Source organism: Entelurus aequoreus, linkage group LG02 (assembly GCF_033978785.1).
Source record: "Entelurus aequoreus isolate RoL-2023_Sb linkage group LG02, RoL_Eaeq_v1.1, whole genome shotgun sequence".
Lineage (NCBI taxonomy): Eukaryota > Metazoa > Chordata > Actinopteri > Syngnathiformes > Syngnathidae > Entelurus > Entelurus aequoreus.
In genome coordinates, this window is record NC_084732.1 from 70,386,316 (window position 1) to 70,405,899 (window position 19,584).

Genomic DNA, 19,584 nt, shown 5'->3' on the forward strand with positions numbered 1-19,584 from the left:
TATATATATATATATATATATATATATATATATATATATATATATATATATATATATATATATATATATATATATATATATATATATACACACACACACACACACACATATATATATATATATATATATATATATATATATATATATATATATATATATATATATATATATATATATATATATACAGGACTGTCTCAGAAAATTAGAATATTGTGATAAAGTTCTGTATTTTCTGTAATGCAATTTAAAAAAAAAAGTCATACATTCTGGATTCATTACACATCAAGTAAAATATTGCAAGCCTTTTATTATTTTAATATTGCTGATTATGGCATACAGCTTAAGAAAACTCAAAAATCCCATCTCAAAAAATTAGAATATTTCCTCTGACCAAGTAAAAAATAAAGATTTATAACAGCAAAACAAAATCAAACATTTGAAAATGTCAATTAATGCACTCAGTACTTGGTTGGGAATCCTTTTGCATGGATTACTGCATCAATGCGGCGTGGCATGGAGGCAATCAGCCTGTGGCATTGCTGAGGTGTTATGGATGCCCAGGATGCTTCAATACCGGCCTTTGGCTCATTTGCATTATTGGGTCTGGTGTCTTTCAGCTTCTTCTTCACAATACCCCTCAAATTCTCTATTGGGTTCAAGTCAGGGGAGTTGGCAGGCCAATCGAGGACAGTAATGCCATGGTCAGTACACCAGTTACTGGTGGTTTTGGCACTGTGGGCAGGTGCCAAATCATGCTGGAAAATTAAATCATCATCTCCATAGAGCTTTTCAACAGATGGAAGCATGTAGTGCTCTAAAATCTCTAGAAGCGTCTGATTTGGGCTATGGAAAAGAAGCACTGGACAGTTGCAGAGTGGTCCAGAGTCCTGTTTTCAGAGAAAAGCAAGTTTTGTATTTCATTTGGAAGTCAAGGTGCTAGAGTCTGGAGGAAGGCTGGAGAGGAGCAAAATCCAAGTTGCTTGAAATCCAGTGTGAAGTTCCCACAGTCAGCAATGGTTTGGGGAGCCATGTCAGCTGCTGGTGTTGGTCCACTGTGTTTCATCAAGTCCAGAGTCAATGCAGCTGTGTACCAAGAGATTTTAGAGCACTACATGCTTCCATCTGATGAAAAGCTCTATGGAGATGATGATTTCATTTTCCAGCATGATCTGGCACCTGCCCACAGTGCCAAAACTACCAGTAACTGGTGTACTGACCATGGCAATACTGTCCTCGATTGGCCTGCTAACTCCCCTGACCTGAACCCCATAGAGAATGTGTGGGGTATTGTGAAGAAGAAGCTGAAAGACACCAGACCCAATAATGCAAATGAGGTAAAGGCTGGTATTGAAGCATCCTGGGCATCCATAACACCTCAGCAATGCCACAGGCTGATTGTCTCCATGCCACGCCACATTGATGCAGTAATCCATGCAAAAGGATTCCCAACCAAGTACTGAGTGCATTAATTGACATTTTCAAATGTTTGATTTTGTTTTGCTGTTATAAATCTTTTTTTTTTTACTTGGTCTGAGGAAATATTCTAATTTTTTGAGATGGGATTTTTGAGTTTTCTTAAGCTGTATGCCATAATCAGCAATATTAAAATAATAAAAGGCTTGCAATATTTCAGTTGATGTGTAATGAATCCAGAATGTATGACATTTTTGTTTTTTTAATTGCATTACAGAAAATCGTCAGACCACAGAACACTTTTCCACTTTGCATCAGTCCATCTTAGATGAGCTCAGGCCCAGCGAAGCCGACGGCGTTTCTGGGTGTTGTTGATAAACGGTTTTCGCCTTGCATAGGAGAGTTTTAACTTGCACTTACAGATGTAGCGACCAACTGTAGTTACTGACAGTGGGTTTCTGAAGTGTTCCTGAGCTCATGTGGTGATATCCTTTACACACTGATGTCGCTTGTTGATGCAGAACAGCCTGAGGGATCGAAGGTCACGGGCTTAGCTGCTTACGTGCAGTGATTTCTCCAGATTCTCTGAACCCTTTGATGCTATTACGGACCGTAGATGATGAAATCCCTGAATTCCTTGCAATAGTTGGTTGAGAAAGGTTTTTCTTAAACTGTTCAACAATTTGCTCACGCATTTGTTGACAAAGTGGTGAACCTCGCCCCATCCTTGTTTGTGAATGACTGAAAATTTCATGGAATCTACATTTATACCCAATCATGGCACCCAACTGTTCCCAATTTGACTGTTCACCTGTGGGATGTTCCAAATAAGTGTTTGATGAGCATTCCTCAACTTTATCAGTATTTATTGCCACCTTTCCCAACTTATTTGTCACGTGTTGCTGGCATCAAATTCTAAAGTTAATGATTATTTGCAAAAAAAAAAAAAAGTTTATCAGTTTGAACATCAAATATGTTGTCTTTGTAGCATATTCAACTGAATATGGGTTGAAAATGATTTGCAAATCATTGTATTCCGTTTATATTTACATCTAACACAATTTCCCAACTCATATGGAAACAGGGTTTGTATATATATAGAATATATATATATATATATATATTTTTACACTTTATCAATTAACCAAAAAATATTTTTGTCAACTGCATGAAATATTATAGAACCCAATAACGCATTACATAAATAGCAGTCCAAATATTGTCCACGCTAAGGTATTCTGATTGGCTGAAATTAGTACACGTGACGCACCTACCACTTCCACATGATCCATGCAATCTCTCTTGAATAAACATCCCTGACTAAACCGTCAGATATTCTCATTCATTCGGGTCACTGGAGTCTCATGTTGAGATAGATCGCAACTGGACTTCAGTTCAGTTTGTCCTAAAATACGTTTTCCTCTCATCTATGACTAGATTTTGCTATTATCTTTATGTGTATATATGGTCAACATACTATACATCCATCCATCCATTTTCTACCGCTTGTCCCTATTTTTTTTTAAAGATACACAATACACAAAAAGTATCATTTCATATAGTGAAAACAAATGTGTTTTAACCCTAGGGGACTAAGGTTGAATATGTTGTCCGTTCAGTACATTTTTGGCCATATTTTATGTTTAACATTTATATTAGAAAGGGTTTTTTACTTAGGCTATTGAACAATACCACAAAGCCAAACAGGAAAGGCATTCATTTTAGAAAAGGCTTACATTTTTTTAGATTTAAATAGTTGTTATCTTAAATCTCTCAATCAACTTCAGCCCCACATAAAAATACCAAACATTAAATGTTTTATTTTTTATTATACTTTTTATTTTGACCCTTTCAAGGCCTTTTGCTCAAATTCCACCCATGCATCCATTCCGTCTATTCATTTACTTTACATTTGCAAACACAAGTTATTTCACTAATTTAAACCTGTGACATTATCTGATCTAAATACAATTAAAACACATTAGATGTTTGATATTTTTCTTTAGGACTAAAGTTTTTAAAAGATTTGAGCAAAATAAGTTAAAAAAAAAACAACAACATTTTTTTAAACGTTTTATGCCCTTCAAAAACGTGTGGACTTGTATATCCTGTTTGGCTTTGAAGGTAATTCAAATTGAATGTCCCACAGGATTAAATGTTGGTTTTGTCTGCAAGCGCATCCCACACGTAAGTGAGTAAAAGAAATATGCCCAAGTTACAGTGACAGAAAAAATACTATTTATTAACCACCACCATGAATCAATAAATTAAAAACACAAAACAAGAAAAGTAGAGTTATCCTTGTCACATTTTTATATATTAAATATGTACCCACTTTGTATAACAAAATACAGTCTGCTGACACCTTCATAAACAAAGACAATTTCATTAATGAATCAATTACTTTCAAAAATACTTTAGTTAACTACTACTAATTACTTAACTAGTAATAATAAATGATTAAATCAAAGTGGCTAAAGTAATAATATTGATTTACTAGTACATTATAATAAATATAAATAATAGATTACAAATAGTGTCTTGTCAGTGCGTTACACTGAGTGCAACGGAAATCACTGGGGGGATAGTAATGTAGCTCACGTGAACATTTTTGCTGGTTGTCCATGCTGATGAATCCTTAAGTGAAAATAGAGGACACATTATTAGATAAATATAGACTTCGCCAGTCCGAAAAGAGTGAAAAAAAAGTGTGAATGATAAATGTTTTACCTGGGAGAATGTTATTAAGAGGATCCTCACAACACAGTGCTGATGCAATTAATGGTTCAGTCCTGCTGGAAGGAAAGGAACTACAGTATATATATATTTTTAATCCAGTGTGTTTTGTTTTACAGTCATATGCAAACACACCTGTCAATGCCACACATTGCTTCTGCCCGGTCGGTAAAACTTTCCTGACAACACAGTGAGGCAGACAGCAGTAACTAGTGATTGACTGTTAATAGGTTAAAATAGGGATGTGCTGATCAATCGGCCATCGATCGTTATTGACCAATTTTTGTGAAAAAGTATGTGATTGGCCGCAGCCCGTTAATGCCTTTTAATGCCAATCATAGGCGTCGATCCTCTCTGGCTGACAAGTGGCTAGAAGCTAATTAGGGATCTCCACAAACAATGTGAAGCAGCTACCCTTAACTAATAATAATCACCTCCATTGTGGCAAATAACTGAATTACTTAGCATCTTAATTATCATTATCAAGTATTACTCTCACTGGAGGTCGAGGCTAAACATGTTTAAAACACTGAAAGAAAGTCAGGAAAGAGGCATGCTCATAGCTTAGCGCGCCGCTAAGCTAGCTTTAAGTAACGTATTTTTCGGATTATAAATCGCTCCGTAGTATAAATCGCACCGGCCGAAAATGCATTAAAGAAGGAAAAAAACATATAAGTTGCACTAGAGTTTTTTTGGAAAATGTATTTGATAAAATCCAACACCAAGAAAAGTCATTTGAAAGGCAATTTAAAATAAATAAAGAATAGTGAACAACAGACTGAATAAGTGTACGTTATATGACACATAAATAACAAAATGAGAACTTGCCTGGTATGTTAACGTAACATATTATGGTAAGAGTCATTCAAATAACTAGAACATATAGAACATGCTATACGTTTACCAAACAATCTGTCACTCCTAATCGCTAAATCCGATGAAATCTTCTTCCTCTGTGTTGCTTCTAAACAACTCTGCCAACTCCAAAGGTAGACAATGGGCTACTTCCTCTTCTATCTTATTTGATATTTTACGGCAATGTGTTAATAATTTCACACATAAGTCGCTCCAGAGTATAAATCGCACCCCCGGCCAAACTATGAAAAAAACTGCAATTTATCATCCAAAAAATACGGTACTTAATAAACACTAAGAAGTGTAGACGGAACCACATTGCAGCAGAAACTAAGCATCGATTAACAGGAAAATAATTAGTAGATTAATAAGAGTATAAAAAGAGAATATTATAATAATAGTTGTTGGTGTGTCAGCATTGTCACAGTTAGTACAAGACATGTAAGAGGAGGATCGGATCGACCCATACATTTGTGGTGTCGATATTAAGGGCAGTGTCAGTGGTATATGATCCATACTGAATCATAAGATCGATATTTTTATTTTCTCAAAAATAACCTCTTTTTGTTTTTGTTAATGTATACAAATTAATTCTCTGGACACAGGATGGCAAAACCAAAGGGTTTAGCAGATAGTAGTTGTTGCTTTTGTTTAGTTGTTGTGTACTATTGAATTTGTTATGCTCAAGCAATTGTATGTAATGAAAGAAAAATAAGGAACTTGTTAAAATATTGTGTTGATATTGTTAAATGTTCAATAGCACTCATAATAAATAAATATAAAAATGTATAGGTAATATGTGATTGGTATCGGCCGATCTCTCTCATGTATGATCGGTATCAGAACTGGCTGCATAAAACCTTAATCAGAACATACCGAGTTAAAACACACTGTCTTCATTATGTGTCATTAATCATACCCGTGTGCCTGGCTGGTCCTCTTCACACTCCCAAATAAACCTCCCAATCACGTTTCTCACTGCTGAAGTTACAATCAAAGAATACATGATTACTTACAGTATAGGTAGTATATTCATGTATTATTTAAAGAAGTTATTGTGCTTGTCCTTAGGTGTGAATTTAAGTGTGACTGCATTTTTGTAGTGGTTGGCAGTGATCCAAATATCATCAATATCAATGTCTGTATCAGCATCAGCTCAACACTAGCATGATTGGAATGAGATGGATACTTCCTAGTTATCGTCTATGTTTTACGCTTTGTTATTCCTGTGTTTTTTTTGTATTGTTGCATTGTTGTTAGTTATATTTATAACTAAGTGAAAAAAGCCAAATAATTTAAAGAATTAATTTATGCTTTTGTTTTGTTTCATTCCACTCCTTATTTTATTTTTCTCAAACAATGTCATGTAATGAAAGGCAACAAGGTATTAATTGTATCAATGTTTCTAATGTTGTTTTACATTGTTCTAGTAATTTATTTTTGTTAATTAACAAAAAAAATATTTGTACCTAAAATATTGTTCCTGTTGTAATTCTAACCATGATAAACAAATAAAAGGGAATGTCTAAATCACAACAATTTCAGGTAAAAAATGTACACATCGGCAATACTGGCCATGTGTTACTTGGTACTAGATCAATAAAAAAGTTGACAGTATTCATGCACTTCTGTACTTGCACTTAGTCTTATGAGTGCCTCAGTGTGCTTACACTGAGAATGATAAAAAATGCAATCCATCCATTTTCTACCGCTTGTCCCTTTCGGGGTGGCGGGGGGCTGGAGCCTATCCCAGCTGTTACAGCTGCACTCGGGCGGAAAGCGGGGTACACCCTGGACTAGTCTCCACCTCATCGCAGGGCCAACACAGATAGACAACCATTCATAATCACATTCACACACTAGGGCCAATTTAGTGTTGTTAATCAGCCTATACCCAGGTGCATGTCAGCAGCGTTAGGAAATTACGTTAAAAACGTAATTAATTAGTTAATCGTTACGTTCCTCAAAAAGTAATTGATTTACTAACGGAATTATTCTTTAATTGATGTAATTAATTACCAGGGAAAGTTATTATTGTTTACTTTTTTTTTACGTTCATATATCTGATGTATGCAGTTGAGAGATGTTTCATGAGAGAAGAGTGCGTGAGTGTGTCCCTTTAAGCTCAGTATTGGTAGCCTGCGGACTGGAAGGAGATTGTTGACAGCAGCCCCTGTGGAATGTTTTCACTGATAGTTAATTAAGTTATTTAACGTGCGTCAATGGCTGTGTCCCTCTTTTTTTCCACAAACCGTGTAATGTAGGATTATTTTTGTTGATGATTGTCACATTATTGAATGTTCATCATTTCCGCGTAGTAGTAGCGCGCGCACGCGAGTGTGCATTCAGTGGCTGCCGCTTGGACTAGTAAAGATTTACTTTCTTAGGTGAACTTGCTGTGATTGTAAAGCTGGACGTTGCACACAAAAACATCCAACAGTGGCGAGTGTGCAGTGATCTACCTTAACCACCCTCAATCATCGCCATCTTGGCTACACAGCAAAAAAGGGAGAACTTAACTGAAACCCACTACTACCGACCACGCAGTCTGATAGTTTATATATCAATGATGAAATCTTAACATTGCAACACATGCCAATACGGCCGGGTTAACTTATAAAGTGCAATTTTAAATTTCCCGGGAAACTTCCGGTTGAAAACGTCTAGATATGACGTTTGCGCGTGACGTCAATGGTTGAAGCGGAAGTATTGGGACACCATTGTATCCCAATACAAATTCCACAGTATTCTGGACATCTGTGTTGGTGAATCTTTTGCAATTTGTTTAATGAACAATGGAGACAGCAAAGAAGAAAGCTGTAGGTGGGATCGGTGTATTAGCGGCTGGCTACAGCAACACAACCAGGAGGACTTTGAGTTGGATAGCAGACGCGCTATCCGACACTAGCCGCCGACCGCATCGATGATCAGGTGAAGTCCTTCGTCGCGCCGTCGATTGCTGGAACGCAGGTGAGCACGGGTGTTGATGAGCAGATGAGGGCTGGCGTAGGTGGATAGCTAATGTTTTTAGCATAGCTCTGTGAGGTCCCGTAGCTAAGTTAGCTTCAATGGCGTCGTTAGCAACAGCATTGTTAAGCTTCGCCAGGCTGGAAAGGATTAACCGTGTAGTTACAAGTCCAGGGTTTAAAAGTATTGTTGATCTTCTGTCTATCCTTCCAGTTAGGGGCTTATTTCTTTTGTTTCTATCTGCAGTTAAGCCCGATGCTATCACGTTAGCTCCGAAGCTAAAGTCCTTCACCGATGTATTGTCATAGAGATAAAAGTCACTGTGAATGTCCATTTCGTTCTCGACTCTCATTTTCAAGAGGATATAGTATCCGAGGTGGTTTAAAATACAAATCCGTGATCCACAATAGAAAAAGGAGAAAGTGTGGAATCCAATGAGCCCTTGTACCTAAGTTACGGTCAGAGCGAAAAAAGATACGTCCTGCACTGCACTCTAGTCCTTCACTCTCACGTGCCTCATCCACGAATCTTTCATCCTCGCTCAAATTAATGGGGTAATCGTCGCTTTCTCGGTCCGAATCGCTCTCGCTGCTGGTGTAAACAATGGGGAAATGTGAGGAGCCCTTCAACCTGTGACGTCACGCTACTTCCGGTACAGGCAAGGCTTTTTTAATCAGCGACCAAAAGTTGCGAACTTTATCGTCGATGTTCTCTACTAAATCCTTTCAGCAAAAATATGGCAATATCGCGAAATCATCAAGTATGACACATAGAATGGATCTGCTATCCCCGTTAAATAAGAACATTTCATTTCAGTAGGCATTTAAGTTAAATGGTTGCAGTTCACAATTAAAAAGAAAAGAAGATTTAGAAGAAACCGATAAATATTGCAATTGTCATTTCAGGTAAGTGTGCAAAGAGTGTAGCCAATTTGGGACAGCACTACACTAAATTTACGCTCTAAGGAACTCTGTACACAGAATCAGAATCAGAATCACAATCAGAATCAGAATAGTTTTATTGCCATTGTTTGAGAACGGGTTCACAAGTAGGAATTTTTCTTGGTGCAAACGTGCGACATAAAACGTGTACATAGGGTTGCGCGATATAGACGATACATGATATAATTGATATACATTTGACCGATGATAGAACTTTTAATACTATTGTTTTATCGTGAAAAAGCCTGTTGATGACACATTCTGTGTCTTGCAAATTTGACAGCGACAAGCGAACAAAGGCGTCCTCAATGCAATATAGCGTCCTTGCTAGCAGCTAATGCTCCTCCACAGGTCAGCTTCTAAATCACTAATCCTCGCTTTCACAGCACATATCATTATCACAGGAGGACTAGAGGACATTTAATAGCTGAACATGCTGCACTGCACACCGTAGGAGGATACAAGAAGGCAAAGCTAACTGCAACAGAAACAGAGGAGAATGGATCAATACAAATTTAGATAGTATAGTATCAGTATATGGTCAATATTACAGTAATTAGATCAATATTCCTTGTAATCACAAAATTGTTTTTGTTATCGTTTAAAAACTCAGAAAATAAGACAAACTAGTATTTGCTTTTGTTGGGTTACTTTGCACTATTGACTTAATAGTGAATATTGTATCTAATAAAATAAAATAAGGAAATGATTCAAATATTTATATTGTTATACAGCCATCCTGTTTTTGTCAGAATATAGTTGTAAAAAATGTTGTCATTTAATGACCCTCAACATTTTAAGTATAAACACTGGTATGACCAATACTGCCACAATAATTAATTACTATTGGATCAATACACAAATATGTAGTATCGCCCAAAACTAATGTAAAGTATCCCCCCAAAAAACCTAAGAATAAGTGGTTATTACATTCTAACAGAAGCGAAGATAGAACCATGATACAACAGAAAGTAACCAAACATAAATTAGTAAGTAGATTATTAATAGTTTACCACAATAAATACCACAAAAATCAGCAACTAAATTAGGGACTTTTGTAAGCCTTTTTAAAATGGTTCTATAATTATTTATATGCCAAACCATATATTGTGATATATATCATTAGTGCAGGAGGCTGCAATAAATATTGCAATGAACAGTTTATATAGGCCTATATTTAGGCCCATCCCTACGTATACATAGTATAAATGGCGGTTCTAGAAACGGGCCACATGGGCAATTGCTCAGGGCTGCATTAACCAGGGGGCGCCGCAAAAATGGGGGCAAAAAATAATAAAATTTATTTTTGCTGATCACGTCAAGATGAGTGTGTCAGATGGGCACTCTCTACAGGCGTCGTAAAATGTGATAAGATTTAAATCAAAATAAGATAATACAAATTGGTAGCTAATGGTGCGTTCCATTTACCTTGGAAATTGGAAGTCAGAGCTGGGTATTAAAGTACCACACTAGGTGTGGTGAAATTACTCTCTGCATTTGACCCATACCCTTGTTCCACCCCCTGGGAGGAGAGGGGAGCAGTGAGCAGCAGCGGTGGTCGCGCTCGGGAATCATTTTGGTTATTTAACCCCCAATTCCAACCCTTGATGCTGAGTGCCAAGCAGGGAGGTAATGGGTCCCATTTTTATAGTCTTTGGTATGACTCAGCCGGGGTTTGAACCCACGACCTACCGATCTCAGGGCAGACACTGAGCAGGTTCAAAATATGACGTCACAGCCGAGTTGTGAACGTTCCAGTTTCGAGTTCGTAAATCTAGATGGCCATATTAACGAAAGCTATTTTTGTGGATTTGTCTGAATGTAAACAAATTATGGGAAAATATACTCTTTCTGCAACCTTCAAACACGGTGAATGAAGAGGAAAACACAGACGCTATAGCTAGCAATGTAGAACGTATATAACACATAAGAAAAATGGTCTACTCAGCAGTAACGTTACCATACATAAACGTCCAACAATACATCATACATCGCTGATTTAGTGTGAAAAAAATTAGGATCGGAAGTACATTCATAACGGATATTATAGAAGCTTAGAATATTGTTCAGGACAGCCATCTTTGAAACCACGTCAACGACTTTCTGAGAAGCAAATCCGACTTCGAGGGGCGTTCCAGTTGAAATTTCCGACTAGGCACACGGAAATTCCGACTTCCCAGTACAAATGGAACGCACCATAATGCTGTGCCGCTACTGCATAGTATACTTATATACTCTCTGTAGAATTCCGCTGATAAAGGTTTAAGTCCTCCCGTGACCCTAATGTCAAGCGGCATAGAAAATTGGATGCATGGATTAGTTACAACTATGTCTGGGTGATATATCGAAAATACTCGATATATCGCTGGTTTGTCTCTGTGCAATATAGAAAATGACTATATCGTGATATTCGAGTATACGTTCTCACGCAGTTGCTTTTAGCTGCGGGCATTACACTACAGGCGTTTCTCACTCTTTCTTGTCTCTCCTTCTCACAGAGACATAAAACAAGTGCACCTTCTTACATACTTCACATACTGTCGCGCGTGCAACGTCATACGCCCTCGCTGAGCAGACAGGTAGCGGCATGGGTAAAGTTAGCTGTGGTGCTAGCGAAGTGGTGCGAGTGGTAATACGAGAGAAAGAAGGTGTGAATCTGGTAACAAATGAAGGAAGAATTCATTCCCAAGAAAAACAGCACGGGGTCCACAGTCTGGCGGTGGTTTGGCCTCAAGTGGGAATATGTTGAACAGACAACCGTAATATGTAAAGTATGCGGCAAAAGCGTTGCTACAAAAAGTAGCACCACTGCTCATTTGTAGCATCATTTGAAAAGTCACCCGCTAGAGAATGAAGAGTGCTTGAAACTCCGCATGTCAACATCTAGTTCGGTGCCACACCCACAAAATGCAGAAGCAACCATTTCAACACCGTATGAAAAAAATAGTCAACAACAGAAGGAGATGACGTCCGCAGGAACCTACCACATAGCGAAGGACATACACTATTTGATTTCCTATTATCCAGCTCATTTTTATTTGACAGTTATTGAAATATCTTGTGTGACATCATGCACAAAAGTGCACTTTATTTGTTTTAAACTATTGTAGTGGCGTTCTGTACAAAAAGTGTACTTTAATTTAGTGTTGTTTTGATATGTCATCTTAGTGACATCATGCACAAAAGTGCACTCATAGCTTGTTTTAAAATGTCTCTGACAATCTTGCACTTTCTGTTTTGGAAATGACATGAATGTTTGTGCCACTGCTTAATAACTGTTTAATAAATACACTTTTGGTAAATTGACTTAGTTGTGATTTCCCCCTCTGCATGAAAGTTTAAAATGAACATATATTAATGCAGTATGAACAAGAATGTTTTAATGTAGACACATAGAATCATCATACTGCTGTGACTATATGCATCAAGTGTTCATTCAAGGCTAAGGCAAAATGTCGAGATATATATCGTGTATCGTGACATGTGGCCTAAAAATATCGAGATATTAATAAAAGGCCATGTCACCCAGCCCTAGTTACACCATGATATAAAATAGTACAAACTTTCTCACCATCCTGCACTGGGACAGGAGGCAGCACATAGTGACCGATGCTGACCGACTTTATACTCTTTCGCTTCTGACATGCGTTCAGGAAAAAGCTGTGAAAAACAGTAACCTTCTCCCACAGGTAAGCCTCACTCCTAAAAATCCTGATGGAAAATTTAAACAAAATACAGTTAAGAAAGGACATTATTTATCATTTGTTGTGTTTCTCACCTGAGTGTATCAGGGTGTGTAGCATCCTCACTGAAAAGATAGTCTGCTGTTCTCCACCCTGTAAGTATTCCACACTCCAATACTGCAAGGCAAATTGTGTTATAAGGTATATTTTTACTTAGTTTAAACGTGTTCTGGAATATACAATATACTATTTTTTAAGAGGGAACGTTGCATAACACAGTTAACATAATGCTAGCTAACTTAATAGTACTGTGTGAACACATATTAAACATGTAGCTTACTTAAACCACAACACTTACGCCAGAATTCGCGAAAAGTTGGTGACACACTGTCCGAAAACCAAGCCTTCTTATTTGCGAACATCTCTACAAAGACCTCCTTCTGTTTAAAACATTTTTGTTCTCGTCAACAAAGCAATATTTTGCCCTGACTCTGCCGCTTCACCATTGGCACCTGACCTGAATGCCTCAGACGCCTTCACTTGCTTCGGAAAATGTCGTAGTTTTGACGACTCAATTAAACTTTGCGTTTAGACACATTATTATCACATATTTCTGTGTTAAAGCTATTTTTCCTTCCAATATGTTGCTGGATTTGTAAACATTTTTCTGAACATCATTTTTTTCTACAAATAAACTCATTGGTATAAAGTAGATGCTAAAATATGTGTTTGTCCAACAATAACACCTGCATTTGGAAGTAAATTAACTAATTAAATTAGTCATATGATTTTCTATACTGTTTATATATTTAATTAATGTATTTATTGATTGATTGATTGATTGATTGATTGATTGATTGATTGATTGATTGATTGATTGATTGATTGATTGATTTTATTCATGTATTTTATTTATGTATGTTATTGCCATGATGCTAAAGAAAAAGTTTATGTGGTTGCCAAGCACCTTTAAAATATAAATGAGTTACATTAGAAGTACCGTGGCAGGGATTATAAAAACATAATCCCAAACTGAAACTATTTTACACTGCATGAAATAAACGTGATCTACTGAAAACAAGTAAACAAAAAGATAGTTTTAACTGTTGAAATGTGCACTTGCTAATACAACAGTAGTATCTGCAGTACTACGTTTTACCGCTAGATGGTAGGATTTCACAAGGCAATTCTCGGGTTCAATGGAGCACCATCCTTGTGCACAACAAAGGGTTTGAGGTGTGAAAATGAACCTTGTTACCTCAGCATCACCGTCTGCCTTCATCTAAACCTAGGAACTTGCATTAAGCCATAATTAGCTCATATCAAACCGGTGAAAAAGGCATCTTAATTGACGATAGTGCACATTTAGCTGGAAGTTACAGCTGCCAGAGCGATAAAACATTCATTGCAAGCTGTTATGTTGCCAAATAGCACTTGTTCACAACAATATCAACAGGGCATTGAAGTTCCAGAACATCAACACTGGGGTTGTGTGCAGGTCAGGTGCATATCTATAACACCAAAGCTCACATTGCCTCCTCCACATCCACCCCAGTAATATCATGTGTTTTATAACAGCGCCAGCCTAGTAAAGAAGATATTGCAATGTCGGATGTGTTGCCAGGATGCGTCTGATCTAAGTGATGTGCTTGTGAAGGCACAGCGCAATGTTCTCATTCCGTAAGCGTTACAGGATGTTTTCGCAATTGAGTTCCTCCACAGTGCACACGGCGTGTATACAATGAGGGGTCAAAGGGGCGCAAAGCAGCAATAACTCTGTTGCCTAGACAACATGGAAGCCACACCCTGTGTTTTTCCCAACTCCCTCCTACCCATCATGTTATTTTCAGTGTGCTCTTAGAAGAGAGCGTGGTTATTAAGCACTCCCTCTATGTGAATTGAGTCAATCGTACAATATGTATAAATCCCCACCGATTGCTATTCATAAACAAAGCATTAGAATCACCCATTCCACACTATTGGTAAATGAAATATTGATGCTTTGACATGCAGTGTAGAAACAACATATTGATTAAATATTGTTATACAATATTGTTCTTTTACAGATGGAAGATGTGAACTGTTGGTATTAAACAACGCAAGCAATTTGAATTTCAAAAATACATTATCAGCCAAAAGGCCTTCATTGTTATTAATCCACCTCTTTTCTATGACACTAACCTTCTCTCTGAGGATATATCCAGCAGTAATTAATATATCTCACTTGTCTAAAAAATGGTTTTCTTCATTGTCTGCTGCTGATTTTATCCACTAAGATTTCCTACCCACTGGAGTGAGAAAATGTGCTGTTGGTTGAACTGGCCCATCCATCCTATGTTTGTCATGTAGCCTAGATTACTGCTGTGTTACTGTCCGTGTGATGGTGATTTTCATCTTTAAACAAATCGGCAGATTCTCAACTGGCCACATTTACCAAATATATATATTGTACTATTTGAATTAGAACTATACCAGCAAATGTAAAAAAATGTTATACAAATATTTATACAAATCATGAAATTGCATGTATTATTAGTGGGCGTGTTGCATGTCATCTAGTAGACTAAATTTCAGTACAATTGATAACAAAGTGTATAAACAAAGTGCATTGACCTGTAGCCACAGGTCATGTGGTTGTTTCCCTGTGGTCTGTGTTTATTTCCGGTTTAGCGCTCCTATTTTTGTATGAAATTTCTTTGTGTGTCGTCCTGCAGTGACTTGACCACGGAGTGCCGTACTCCACACCTGCCTTTGTTTTGCGATTAGCGTTCCCACTTGCTGCGAATGCTAACCAAAGTTCTTTCGTGTTGGTGGATACTGGATAATTGCTAAGTGTTGCGTTAATGCTAAATGTTTGCATTGCGTTGCTAACTGCATACTAGCCTGCACAGCTTTCCCTGTGCTTCTTGTGCGCTCCCTGCTGCACAACTCCTTGTGTTTTTGCCTTTGTTAAGAATAAAAAAAAACATTATTATGTGTTCGTCGCCTCCTGTCTCTGCATCTTGAGGTCAAGAACTCCGCTACAGTGCCAGGACGGGACAACCCTATTTAAATGAGAATTTTACGTGTGCTACACGTGTTGTGCCTATGGAGACATTAATTTACCTTCACAATAATGACATTATATGCTCCAGCAATCCAACATTTGCTGTTTCGTTATGTTGTGCAATATGCAGCACACACCACCCTTGTTGACAAAATATAATTACGATCCAAACAACAGATCCCACGCCGAAGCTTAGTTGCACTTTGGGAGGCTTCGCTGCAGTGATTATGCGTCTGAAATGATCCAAAAATGCATGTAAGTATATACATGAAAATGTATGTTGCAAGTTTTTTCATATGAGAGCTATATTATAGGGGACATTTGCTTTTATCAGCTTTCAGCTTTATTTTTTATTTATTTATTTGTCCATTCTTAACATGTACATAAGAACTGAAATTACATTTTCGGCACAATCCCACGGGACCGCCAACGGATCAGCCACTTAGGGCGCTCCTACATTTAAAACTCTTCTTTGTGATGTACAGTATATGTATTGGATATGCTATGACAGAAATTGTGCATACATTTTACTGAAGTCACATTATTAACCTGTTTTTTGAGGTTGTCTGCAAGATGTCCACGTTCCTAGATTGCAAATGAAACCACGCCCACCCTCTACAAAAATCTAAATGTATCATTTGAAAATATGTATCTTGAAGTTGCCACCTCTATTTTGGACACGGTCAAAATTAAACTGCATTCAAAATATATAGATTCACCCGGTCACAACATCACAACACGAGGTACACATCACAGGCTCCAATTGATACAGACCTGCATAAAAAAAGTTACTGCCAGCAGCATTTATGTAACTGTGTGTCGCACGTCCGTGTTATTGTGTGCATATTATCATCATGATTAGATGAAAATAATACTTTATCTCACCTTTTCCTTGAAGCCTCCTCAAACCAAATCGTAATGTTGCTGCCTTTTTCTGTCAGAGTTCGGTGGTTAATCTAATTTTGTCGTTGCCCCAATGCTGTGGACAAATAAACATGGAAGAATTAATTTAATGTATTTATTTTATAGATATAGAGCAGGCTGGAGGGCATGAAATGAGAAGGACTATACAGAAGGCCTCAGCTGTGTATGTTCAGCAGAGGGTGAGAAGGCTTTTCGACACAAAGGAGCCTGATCTACTAAAGGTTTGAATGTACTAAAACACCTGCAAACTTGATAGCACACGCAAAGCTGATCTACTAAACTCATGTAAAGAGGGTTGTGTCTCTTAAATGTCAATCGAGGAGGTGGTCTGAGAAGTAAAGGAATAGCGACATTCCAAATGTTGTCAATATTTACTGTTTTATCGTTTATATTGATATTGTAAATCCCACATTCTTTATTTTCATATACATTCTTGTCCAATTCAGTTAAAAAAATTTAAAATGCCACTCCGTTTTTAACATTCTATCAGACATTACTGTGTTTTTGTGTTCCTGAAAAAAAGGGACCAAAGCACACATATACTGTATACATGTATTTACTCCATACATTTATTACATAAATAGACCCCTGTTTAGACCAGTTGACCTGCCGCTTTTAAGTCCAAATCTGCCCAGCTTCCAGGTGTACACCAGTATACCAGTTGGCCATGGATCATTTCTGGCGACGCACCTGTCTGGAAGCAGCGCTAACTGTCCCAAGTCGTGACCCGGGGTGGACCACACCTCTATGTATCAGTGGTGACGTCTCTGCGTTGTTGGCCTGTCTACATGGAAGAAGATCCCCAAACGACCCTCTGCTGGCTTTCTGATGGACTGGATTCTCACATCATCATGAATGTTAACAATTTAATAATTGTACCCACTCGGCTTACATTGCAGCTTGTCACCCAGGAAGGGGGTCTCCACATCTGCGGCCTCTACCCAAGGTTTTTCCGTTTTCCTATCTTGAGCTTTTGAAGTTTTTTCTCTCTACTTTAATCAATCAATCAATCAATCAATCAATGAATTATTCACAAATTGCAATCACCAAGTAGTCAATCATTGGGATTGTTTAGCAAAGATTTGTGATGATGCAAAACGGTGAATTTTCCTTCACCCACCTGCCATTTGAATTTTCACTCAGCGATAACAAGTGCTTTCTCCCTGCAGCACAACCGGACACATCAAAGCAGTGGGCTTCAAAATCGCAGGTGTTGAAGGATTAAGGGCCACCGCAGGACGGGGTGTTATTGTCCATATCATCTTTGATGTGCTGTCTCTTTCACTCACTCATGTTTGGAACCTGGAATTGGGATTGACAGCCTCAGAGTGACCATCGTCATGACAGGAAATGTGATGTGTCATTGCTCTCACACAGATTACAAGAATCTGTGCGGGGGGGAAAAAATCATAAAGCCTTGTCCAGGTTAGTGACAGTCTTGTCATGTGACAGCTGGAGGTGTGGACCAGTCATAAAGTGATAGAAACACGACGGTATTCATTTGGGTTTTGTCTCCTATTTTGTTTCAAGTCAAGGTTACTTAAATGCCATTTTATGTTTGTATTATTGTGTGAATGCTCCAAAGCAAGGAAATTCAAACTACCTTTTTTCAAAGTTCAAAAAAATTCCAGGATTTTCCAGAATTCCTGGTTTTCCAAAGCTCTATTTCCACCCTTTTATATGGCGACTACTCCATCCACATTTTTCAACGCATTTTCACCGTCAAAACATTCCTTTTAATCAGGACAAAAAACAAATTAGTTTTTTGAACTGGAAAAATTCCCGGTTTTCCCGAAATTCCAGGAATTCCGTAATACCATTTCTCATTTCAACATGTTACTACTTCAACATTTCTCCACGGATTTGAACACCAACCATTTCAACTCATTCAGACCATTCAAGTTTTTTACCATTTAAAAAAAATTCCCGCTTTTCCTGAAATTCCTACAATTTGGGGAAATTCCCATTTAAATCAATGGGAAATTCTTCAAAGTTCCACAATTCCCACATTTTTAATCTGATTCAAACTGTTCCAACTTCAAAATATTCAGTCTGTTCAGGAATTGTGTGCTCTACTTCAACAATTATAAAAAAAATTCCAGGATTTCAGTACAACCTCAGCATTGGAGCATTCACACACTATTCATTCAGGAATTGCCTCATCTAGTTAGGATATGTAATCGTTGCCGTTGGTCTGGTTTGGTCTGTCTGTTAGTTTGCAAAATAACTCAAAAAGTTTAGGGCATATTTTCATGAAACTATCAGAAAATGTCAGAAATGAAAAAAGTAACAAGCTGTTAGATTTTGGGCTTGGTCTGGATCATTTCTGCTACTTTATCTTCCGTTTCCGTTTCTGTCTGTGTGTGTATGCTAGCGCCCCCCACAGTGGGTTCACTCCCTTTCTTTCATTTCGCTAAGATAACTCAAAAGGTTGCAGGGAAATTTGAATTTCGGATTATATGAAGTTTAACACTTTTAATGATAGTCAAGTCTTTAGTCAAGTCTGTCTGTCTGTGGCGTCATCAGTCGTCAAAATAAGAATGGCGGATAGGTACGGTGGCTGAGAGATGTCACAACAAATGCAAACGCGACAACATAATAATATAAAGCCGCCAAACAACTTTAAACCACAAAGGAGGCGACAGCTGTGACAGCGGAACAAGTTATGGCGACAGCCCAACTTCCGGAACGTACTATATTAGTATTATTGAAAAAGTCAAAAAAATGTCATTTGTGACTTTAAAAGTGGTCACACTTTACGTATTTTTAAAAACTTTATTCACTGCACAGTTTTCAACTTTCCATCTCATGAAGTCGATTAGTCGCTTCATGAAACTTGTCCCACTGTCACTTTTGTTCTGTCTTTTTATATGTCAGGCTTGTCACTGACAGTTTGGTTATGTTCGGGTTTTTCTCTGTGTTTGTGTTTTATTTCCTGTCAGCGCTCTTATTTTGGTTCCTTTTCCCACTTGTTTCCCTGAGTGCTGTTTCCCCTCACCTGCGGCTGCTATTTCTGCCT

The 19,584-nt window shown here is 37.6% G+C and overlaps 1 protein-coding gene and 1 long non-coding RNA gene across 5 annotated transcripts; one reads left to right on the plus strand and one right to left on the minus strand.

The window, feature by feature from the left end:
• Positions 1-3,679: 3,679 nt before the first annotated feature.
• Positions 3,680-13,129, minus strand: LOC133664394 (telomere repeats-binding bouquet formation protein 2-like). Of its 4 annotated transcripts, none has more exons than XM_062069006.1 (7): positions 12,954-13,129; positions 12,691-12,748; positions 12,484-12,623; positions 5,924-5,985; positions 4,285-4,328; positions 4,144-4,223; positions 3,680-4,050 (listed from the first exon to the last, which is right to left on the minus strand). In XM_062069006.1, the coding sequence occupies exons 1-7, from the start codon at positions 13,015-13,017 to the stop codon at positions 3,941-3,943; spliced, it is 558 nt and encodes a 185-aa protein (XP_061924990.1). In that variant the 5' UTR covers positions 13,018-13,129; the 3' UTR covers positions 3,680-3,940. The 4 variants fall into 4 exon arrangements, with proteins under 4 accessions (XP_061924990.1, XP_061924980.1, XP_061924970.1 ...); XM_062068996.1 differs by having other exon boundaries at positions 4,144-4,205; positions 12,691-12,772; XM_062068986.1 differs by having other exon boundaries at positions 4,144-4,208; positions 12,691-12,772.
• A 3,543-nt stretch (positions 13,130-16,672) lies between these two features.
• LOC133664408 (uncharacterized) lies at positions 16,673-18,003 on the plus strand. Its single transcript, XR_009828575.1, has 3 exons — positions 16,673-16,786; positions 17,201-17,511; positions 17,735-18,003. It is a non-coding gene; the product is annotated as an uncharacterized LOC133664408 (long non-coding RNA).
• Positions 18,004-19,584: the final 1,581 nt, after the last annotated feature.